Source organism: Odontomachus brunneus, unplaced genomic scaffold (assembly GCF_010583005.1).
Source record: "Odontomachus brunneus isolate Ranch 3 - 2012 unplaced genomic scaffold, Obru_v1 Obru_scaffold_176, whole genome shotgun sequence".
Lineage (NCBI taxonomy): Eukaryota > Metazoa > Arthropoda > Insecta > Hymenoptera > Formicidae > Odontomachus > Odontomachus brunneus.
Window position 1 is genome coordinate 721,404 of NW_022639626.1, and position 9,852 is coordinate 731,255.

The 9,852-nt window shown below is 47.1% G+C and overlaps 2 protein-coding genes across 6 annotated transcripts in view; one reads left to right on the forward strand and one right to left on the reverse strand.

Moving 5' to 3' along the window:
* The window catches only part of LOC116851500 (tubulin polyglutamylase TTLL4-like), a 113,762-nt gene that overhangs the window by 100,478 nt on the left and 3,432 nt on the right, over window positions 1-9,852 (reverse strand). For all 5 annotated transcript variants that reach the window (XM_032830955.1, XM_032830958.1, XM_032830954.1 and 2 more), the window contains one exon: window positions 9,544-9,615. The gene's annotated coding sequence lies outside the window, so the exon portion shown is untranslated. The remainder of the gene's footprint in view (window positions 1-9,543; window positions 9,616-9,852) is intronic.
* Window positions 7,186-9,226, forward strand: LOC116851506 (enhancer of split m7 protein-like). The gene is made up of 2 exons (XM_032830967.1): window positions 7,186-7,636; window positions 7,851-9,226. The coding sequence occupies exons 1-2, from the start codon at window positions 7,562-7,564 to the stop codon at window positions 8,400-8,402; spliced, it is 627 nt and encodes a 208-aa protein (XP_032686858.1). The 5' UTR covers window positions 7,186-7,561; the 3' UTR covers window positions 8,403-9,226.

The window sequence follows — 9,852 nt, forward strand, 5'->3', positions numbered from 1 at the left end:
GTTCACGAATATAAGCACAAAAAAGATATTGTTATAAATTCATTTGCTAGATTTCAATAAATATCAATTGCAATGCAGTGAAAATCGAAGAATTTAATTGATAAATATTTGAAAAAAATCATTTTTTAATTTTTAAACCTTAATTTACTGTAATCAAGTAAAGGAATTTTATATATAAACATTATTAACTTAAATTAAATGAATATTAAATTTAGGAAATAGAGTTGCTAAAATTAAAAGAATTTTTCTCTCAGTGTAGTATTCTTTGTCAATAAATGACATTACTAAATTAATAAATTTTTCGTATTTGACAAATTGTTACTTTGATGTCTATTTCAAAATGATGGCAGAACGTTAGCTTCCTGGTACTAACCGTTATATCATTTGCTTCTGAAAGGAATGATTTTTCAATAAATTGCGGTAACAACAACGATGATGATGACGACGATAACAACAACAATGTCGAGTCATGACGGTTTCATTCAATTATCGGTGTCGTTTTAACGTTCGAGTCTCTTCCTACCCAGGGCGGTTCCAGTGACGTTGCAGACTTTGCGTGTCATTTCTCGGGAAAATTTTCTTCCGCGATACCGCAATACGTTTTCGTGATCCCGAATTAAATACGGCCCGCCGGCGCAGGTTTATTGCTTTTTCGCGAGCCATTACGCACGCTCGGCAAAACTCGCTCCTCGTGCAAGAAAAGTTCGTTAAATCACCGAAAATTATACTGTTTCAGTTAAAAGCGGCTGTCGATCAGTTTTTATGGAGCCATTAAGACAAGTGATAAAGCGAATCGATGCACAAACGCGAAAAAATTCTCGGAGTTGAGTCCGCTTTGAAGCTTCTTTTGAAACTCGCGTAATAACAAATGCAATTGATGGAAATTATTAATTCTCTCCTTATAACGCAAAGGCTCTTGCGCCAAATTTCGATGAAGAGAGCGAGAGAGAGAGAAAGAGCGTGCGAGCGAGTGAGCGAGCGAGCGAGAGCAGGGGTACGCTCCGATATTACCGCTCGTCTGACTCACCTCGTGCCAGCACGTGTTCTACCTGTCCGACGTTTCGAGATCTCCTCTCTCGCGACCCCGCTCATACACGTTCGATGAGCCCATATCCTCAGAGTATCTCGTTCCTGGTTACCAGAGAGGAGACTACGTTCGTCCGTCCTCGTCCTTCTCACTGTCACGGCGCTGGTCTCTCCTCGTCGTGACGGTGGTTCGTCCTCGTCTATCTCATCGGTATTCGAGAGGTTTGCTCGGGGCTCGTGGGAAAATGAGGCAGGTGGTAGTTAGATCTCGGAGTCCGGGAACGAGAGAGATACGCCTGCTCTTCTCTCCTCCGTCCGCTCCATCCATCCATCCGTTCGCTCGCTCGCTCGCTCGCTCGCTCGGCAGCGCAGCGTCATTCATTCGTGCGGGTATATTATGTGCGCGTGTGTCCGACGCGTGTGTATGCCCGTCGCGCCAAGACAGGTACATATTTTTGCTCGATGATCGAGCCAGAGGACCAATTAACGGATGCCCCTTAACGAGGGCTTCCGGTACGATTAAAAGCGAAATCACGAGCGTGCCTCGCTCGAGCACACGGCTGTTTTACGCGCCATTCCCGCCGGACGGTTTCACTCATGCGGCGCGCGAGGAAAAGAGCCGCCGTGACGATCAAAGTCGAGAAATTAGGTTTACGACTAATGTAAGGTGCTCGCAGGTACTACGGAAATGAGCTGAGAGAGAAACCGTTAGCGCGCCGAACGGGTTAGGCTCAGTGGCGACAATCGGATTTACGAACTCGACCGGAATCGAGCGCTTCGTCGAGACTCGACCGGAATAGGTATTGAAGATCATTAAGACGAAGAAGCAGGGTTACAGCGGAACGTCATTAAGCGTACATTTACGAGAGAATTATATGAAAACATCTCTCTTCTTTTACACCCGGTCTTCTTCTTCTTTTATATTACATCGCGTCATCGAAGCTAATTCCGGAGGAAACCGATTACATCGGAGAAGTGTCTGCTGCGACGCAAAGTGTCACAAAGTTTGAAGTCTATGAAAATTCCGGTTAATCCGAAATCTCACTGATTAGTCTCTCGTAAAGTTCCGTCTGAAGACTTTGAAGAAAGTCACGAGCACGATGAGTCAGTTACGTTGGAATTTCGAGGTGAGAACTGCTCGTGTCTGTCAAACGTACGTATACCTGCGGACACGTCCGACGTAGATGGTCCATGCATTGTTAAAGGCTGCGTCACGCGGCTCGCGTTGTTGCTTTAGCGGGCAAATGTCATATCGCGCGCGTGTACGTTCGTGTGCCACAATAATACTCATCTCGACGAGTGCCCGACCCGACGCGCCGTCCGTTCGTTAATCACAAAAATTCACCTTTAGAATCATGGAACGAATTAAGGAGTTCGCACGCGTACATTTGGCTATTTCGCGCGCGACTGGAATCCACGGCTGCGGGGAGGCCTCTAATTTTCCACTGTCTCGAGGCCCGTGCTCGACACAATGGGCCTACGGCAACGGGCCCCATCCTTCTCCCGTCTCGGTGTCCTCTCCCTTTCGGGCGCAGGCCGGCTGCGCGTTATACGCGTGGGAAAGCCGAGCACGTGCGCAATCTTGGGCCCCGAGACGCCCACAAAGGGCGCCTTTGGCTCCTATCGCGGTCACTTCTCCTTCGACAAACAACAGCCAACTGAGAATCTCAGAGAGACAACTTCTGAAATCGATGTCGGGCCATCGTGCAACATCTCTTCGCTCTCCTCGACCTTCTACCCCGATCTTCCCGAGACATTTCTATGTAAAACAGCACGATGTGCTAGAATTGCAACGACCGCTACGCGTGAACTGGTTATGAGTTTTGGATTCTTTCAATTGGTTGGAGGCTACTCCAATTTCGCGAACAACGGGTTATGCCACGAGCCACGAATCCACCGAAGGTAGACGCCGAGGTCACGGCGAGGTCACGGTGATTCAGGTTCTACCGGATATCGTCGGGAAGTTGTGAAAGGCCGCGCCGCGCGCATACGGAAGTAACACCGGCGTGTGTCGGCATTATGAGCACGTGCCGTGGAGCAGTGTTGTTAAAAAAAAAAAAAAAAAAAAAAAGAAATTGAGGTAGAGGGAAGGTCGTTTAAATAGGGCAAAGTGCGCGGCAGGGGCTCCGGTGTGTGCATACGGCGCCAGGTGAACCCGATGCTCTGTGAGAATGTCCCGTTCTCGCATCTCATTTTTCTTCTTCTTTTTCTCTCAATATTGTCGCCATTACGGTACCGTTTCTTAACGCCTTGCCTACTCTATTCGACCAGATAATCGGTCGCGTTGTGATTTATCTATGCTAAACTTGCGCGCGCGTATAATGAAACGCGATATTGTTCAAAGACTGACTGTATACTGAGAGAGAAAAATGGTTAATCTAGTTAAAGTTACTTGTGGTCCCTATATTTTGTGGTTGTTCTGATATGAAAATGATAGTAGTAGCGTATCATGTTATTGTCACTAACGTTATAATAAAATTTAGTAAAAAAATAATTTTCTTGATCACAGTAATTAATTCTCTATATAATTAGAGTTACAAATACCAAATATTTTTGTCTCAGTGTATGAATATTTTTTCAGGTCAATTTGTCACGATGTTTCACGTCTGGTGTCTATCCTGCGCCTCTGAAGACTGCTTCAGACACATATTATAATTCACGAAGTATGTTACGTTACTCTAATGTTCTTAAAGGAGGACGATTATTTAATTATCGCGAATATTACGCTCTGTTACTATGTCTACTTGTAATATTATCTTTGGATTCCGCGAGGCGTTAATCGACGCTTGAATATGCATTACAAGGAGGGGTTGATATCATGGGGATATTAACAGGGTGGAGAATAAAGAGAAGGGAGGTCGTGAGAGCACATTGGCACGAGCCAAACGACTCGTGACATATGCTTGTGAACAGCTGATATACTTCCTAATAAGTTTCTCTCTCACTCTCCCCTCTCTCCCTCTATATCTATCTTTCCACGGGTGAAGCGGGCACGCGATCACACGACCCCGCATGCGGCGGCGTCGTGTGCATACACACACGCCGGAGAGAGAACCTGGGAAAGTAAAAACCTCGCGAATAAGAGTGTGAGAAAATTCGTGCACCGCCGCATCTGTGGGCTCAACATCTGTTACAACAACGTTATAATGAAAAGTTTATCGGACGAGCGAACCGACGCGTTGCTATGTAACTCGAAAAGTTTGACGCCAGATTTTCACTTCATGTATTTTCATTTCACGTTTTTCATCGTGACTTGCATCGCGTAATTGCGATTAAACAACGGATAATCGGTGGAATTTTTTTCGAAACAAAATGTGATACCAGAAGAAATGCCAAGATACTAAACATTTCTTGTTTTTCAAAGTTTCTACGACTGTATTGATTTAGACAAAATTAATTGTCCTTTTGCAGATAAAAATAGACTGTTTAAATCCTAAAATTTACTAATGCAATTGCTACAACTGATACATACATACGTCACATGTTGCAATAACGTATCGTGTAGACAGTTTGAACAATTTCCTAATTGATCCATCGACTTAAAATCGATCGCGACATTTCCTTCCTGTCTTTCTTCCTTCCGTCTTTCCGCTTGCCTCGTTGTTAACCTCGCGTGCCACGTGCTACGTCGTGTTAGCACGTGCGAGTTGCCTGCGAAGGGCGCGGACACGTGGATCGAGCGTGACGCGAAATCAATTGTATATTGTCCATCGAACACATTCACGTGTGTTCGTATGTCATACAAGCGACGAATAATGAAGTCCAATGTGCGACAGGAAACTGATTCTAGTTTAATCCGACACGTGACGTCATTACAAAGTTGCTCTTTACAGCACTGTATCGATTTAACGGCATGTTATCGGTCACATAATCGTAACTATGATTTGGCAAAGTCTACGCGCGCGGATCTAATTAGAGCTCAAAAGGCGTCCAAAAATCGAGATAATAAAAATAATCAACAATTCTCTGAAATCATGTCCGGCCCCGCTTTCACCAAATACGCCCGCTTTTTATATTTACATCATGCGGCCTGCATGTCTTAATCATTCAAGTCCCACGATATCACGCTAATTAGGTCCCACGAGATCGCGTGGGGCGAAAAGATTCGATCAAAGACGCGGGACGTGCGAGCGAAAGAGGAAACGAGCTGTGCTACCTGGCGATCACGTAAGATTTTATCAAAGTACTGTCGCGTCCTTAACGATATGTGCAATAAGCCGACATAGGAAGGGTACTCGAGGAGGCTAGAAAAACTAGGATGGAGAAAGAGAGTGAAAAGAAGATTGGGGAGAGAAACAAAAACCGAACAAGTAGTCTAGTAAACGCTGCAGTAGCAAACATAAGAAAAAGAAGATAAAGGAGACGAAGAAGACGAAAAAGAAGAAGCAAGAGGAGAAGGAAAAGGCGAAGAAGATGAAGAAGAAGAAGAAGAATGAGAAGGAAGAGGAGGAGATTGCCGTAGGGTCGTAAGAGCACGAGAAGAGAGGGAGAGAAGGGCTCGAAACGAGCGCGCGTAATTATTCGGTGCGAACGACGTTTAAGTATCCGGCTCGCTGCGAAATAAGCAAAGTGGTCGGTCGGCCACGGGAAGACGGAGAACGGAAAAGGAAAAACGAGCGGACGAAAGGCAGAAAAAAAAGGAGGAAGAGACACGAAGTATAGCAAAGAGAGGAGGAGACGTAGGGGGACGGCATGGGCCATGTAGGATATAATTCAGTCAGTGGCTCGCCGAAATTAGTATCTCGAAGTCCACGCAGGATGTGCGCGCGCGAGCGAGCGAGTACCCGAGATACTCGTTTCGCGCGATGACTATCCAAAGGAATAAGGAGCGGAAGGACGATTTTACGAGCATCCCTGCGAAATTAAGGCCGCGGCCGAAGGCCCACTTTCAACCAATTTTCGCCAGTCAATGATAGAATGAACCAACTGGGCGTTTCGTTCTTTCCGCGAAAGCGACGTTTTTGCAAATCCGCGCGCTGTCGACATCTTTTATTTCTTAGTTCCCGGCAATTATTGTTGGCGCGCTCGTGATAGTAATCGCGCATAATCGTGAGGTTTCAATGAGGTATTCGCCGTGTCGTCGAAAACATCATGAACGATGTAATAGTCATAGCGCGGCAACGCGCGCATGCTTATTTGCGTATTAAGCGTCGTAATTTTCATATCGCTGTTAAAAGTGCAAGCCACCGTCGCGATAGTTGGCAGAACAAAGTGTAACGAGTTATTATATTAAGATCAAATTCCGTTCACTTGCCGCGACACGTTCGCGGGAACTCAACGACACAGAAACCGGCGCCAGAGAGAAATTAATTAATCGTTTCTCGCCCCGCTACACGACCTGCCTAACGACCGATTTGTCATACCCTTTTGCAGCGACGACTTTTACCGCTCGTGCACGACCTCCCCCTCCCCTTCGTTAATACGCGTAAAATGATCGATCAATAGCATCACGGATGGTCGCGATACCATTCCGCGGCGGCGGCTGGACCGGACGGCTACAAATACGTGTACCTGCACACGACATACACGCACACACGCGCGCACACACATAGATATGGCGCACGATTCAACACCGTGTAACCGGTGGGATTGCAATCACGAGCCGGAGTTGTGCCAGACTTGTGCCCAGCACGTTCCTCGGTCGGCGAAGCGGGAGTACCAGAAGCGAGGGAATGGACGAAGGGGGAGGAGGGAGAGTACGGAATCTCGATAAGAAGAGTCAGCAGCACGAGCATGGAAGCTACGTATCGCAGAAGAAGGTGCTGTATCTCGCAAGTGAGACAAAGAAAGCCAGCTCTCTATTTTGCCCGAAGACAAGGAAAGTACGTCGAGATCTAGTCCTTCCGTATAAGCGTACGAGAAAATACGCGCCAATGAGCGAGGGATAGAGATGGATGTATGGGTGGTCGGTTAGATAGATAGATGAACAGGATAGAAAGGGATAGATAGGGAAGGGGGACGGGAAGGGAGAGAGAGAAAGAGAGAGAGAGGAAGAGAGAAAGAGAAAGAGGGACGACGATTACAAGCCACGCATACCGTGGCACGACCACTCGTCGACAATCAGCCGAGGTAGGGAACATCGACTCCGCGGCTAGGTGCAACAAGGACGAAGGAACGGTGACGATGGCTTGGTGTGGGCGCGTGTCTGGCAGCTGCCGCTTACAGGTGGTGTGCTTGCTTGGGAACCAACCTCTACGGACCGTTCCCACGGAAGGCCTGTCTCCCACCATGCGGCCCACCGTGCCCCTTCGTCTCGCCCTGCCGGGGACCCAGGGCCTATATAAGTCACAGCCTCGCCCGACCGCCACCACAATCACGCTGTTACTTCACGAAGGTCGAGCTGGAGGCGCGTATTTCTAGAACGCACGTTTCCTTCCGCCAATCGTACGTGAATCGCCACAGCGACGATTAAAGTTCGCCGAACCGGTGTGTGACGAGAGATAAAGCACGATACCGCGTTCGCGACAAGCTATTGTATCGTTGTCAGTGAAGTTTTGATTGTGCCGCAAGAATCCGTGGAGAAAAAGGATTAACCATGCAGATGCACGAACAGATCATCGTGGTCGAGGGCCAAGAGCAACCGATCTCCAGGACTTATCAGTATCGAAAGGTATGTATCGATATCATGTTGCCGCGATTCTAGTTATTCTCGATTCTAATTAGACTCGAAGCTATTCCGCCACTTTGGCTCACTTTACATGGCTTAATTGATACGAGTTCAATCGAATAATTCTCTTTTGCGAGATGGCACTTTTGTGACAATTTTATCGACTATACCAAAGTCAAGCGCAAGATTAATTACGCTCGTAATTTTCGATTGATAGGTGATGAAGCCGATGTTAGAGCGCAAACGTCGAGCGCGCATCAACCGCTGCTTGGACGAGCTCAAGGATTTGATGGTGACTGCGCTGGCCGGCGACGGCGAGAACGTCGCGAAGTTGGAGAAAGCGGACATCCTGGAGCTGACGGTGCGTCACCTGCACAAGCTCCAACGTCAGCAGCGTCTCTCGGCAAACCCGGTGATCGACGCCGACCGCTTCCGGGCCGGCTACACGCACTGCGCGAACGAGGTCAGCCGTTGCTTAGCCGCCACTCCTGGCGTCGACGTCGCCCTCGGCACCAAGCTGATGACACATCTCGGCCATAAGCTCAACTCCATGGACAAGACCGGACCGTTGACCATTCACGTGGCCGCACCGCAATCCTCGCCGTCCTCGGCCAGCGAGCTCAGCTCCGACGAGTACGCGATGCCGCTTACACCGGCGTCGAGCCAACCGTCTCCAGTACGAACCGACATTGAAGCCGCTGTCTCCCAGAGCCACCAGGGTCTCCTGCAGGTAGCCAAGCCTAACGAACCTATCTGGCGACCCTGGTAAAACCCGTCGGAGCCGATGAAACGGAGTCAACATCAACCCTCAGAGCCGGTGTAAGGGGAACCCCGAACTTCGATACCGGTGTTGCAATCTCGTCTGTGATCTGAACGGATGACCGAATGGACGCAACAAGAAGCATTCCGAGCAGGAAGAAGAAGAGAAGAAGAGAGAAAGAGCCGTCATCAGGATGGAGAAATGAAGAAGAAGAAGACGACGACGACGAAGAGGAGAAAAGATACATAGGCTTAAGGAGTTCCATTTGCTCAAAAACACTCGGAGTAACGGTAGTAACGATGCACCGACGCGGACGTCAAGCTCTTCCGTTTCGACCTTTCGGCTTTACACTCTCAACATCATCGTCAACGTTCCGCGACAGTCGGAAGCACTGGGATCTCGATATGATACGTAATATTTTCTTCTCGCGGCCCCGCGCGGCTGAAGCTTTAATTTACTCGACAGTTAGATATATTTTCTATTGTTTATTTCATACTTTTATCGAGGATTTTTTTAATTATTTTGTCCGTACGGCGCGAGCACGGCGATTGGTAATGCGAAGTCGTGCCTAATCGTCGCTCGCTGATTACGTTGTTGTATATGAATCTCTCCACCGGTCAAAACAATCGCATACGTGACAAGGATAACGATAATCCTTCGAGACGACAATTTCGACGATTTTGGAAACACGCGCGCGCTTGTGATTACCGACCGCGCGAAAATACATGACCGAGCGGAGGATCTTGTGATAGAGAAACGTGTACCTGTGATATTTACTGTAGTAGGCGTAGAGAATGCTAGATTTTTAATAAATATGTTTCATATCAGCAACACATGTCTATTTAATTTCGTAGAAATTAAACCCATCCGAAATATTATAGATTAAGAAATTTCGACCCACATCTCTTCAAGTAATACAAGTTATTGTTTTACAAGCATATTCACGCAAAATTCCATACACGTCTCAGATAAGAACTTTCGTGGCCAGTTCGATGCCCAGCTACTCACGACAGAAGAGCACGGAAGAATTTCACTCGACCGAAATCAATCATTTTACAAGCGTTTACAAGTATTTACACATAAAAAAGCCCTCAAGTTAATCTAGTTATTAAGTGATTAAGATTACGCGGATATTCAAAAATAAACTCACTCTAGATGCACCTTGGTGGTATGCAGCATCCGCAGCTCATTCCTCTTCCCTGTTTCCTGCGATCACTCCCACCTTTAAATATACAGTGTATATTAGTATCGTGATGTTAATAGATATTACGGAGTAGTCTAATTCAAATGTTCCATGTCAATAGTGGCTCGTTATGAACATGAATGTAAGAACAACTAATCTTTCGTATTCTGACACAAATTCGTACGGTGCAACCTGTTCGAACATGTATATGGCGCTTTCGTAATATTGTTTCTCTCTCTCTCTCTCTCTCTCTCTCTCTCTCTCTCTCTCTCTCTC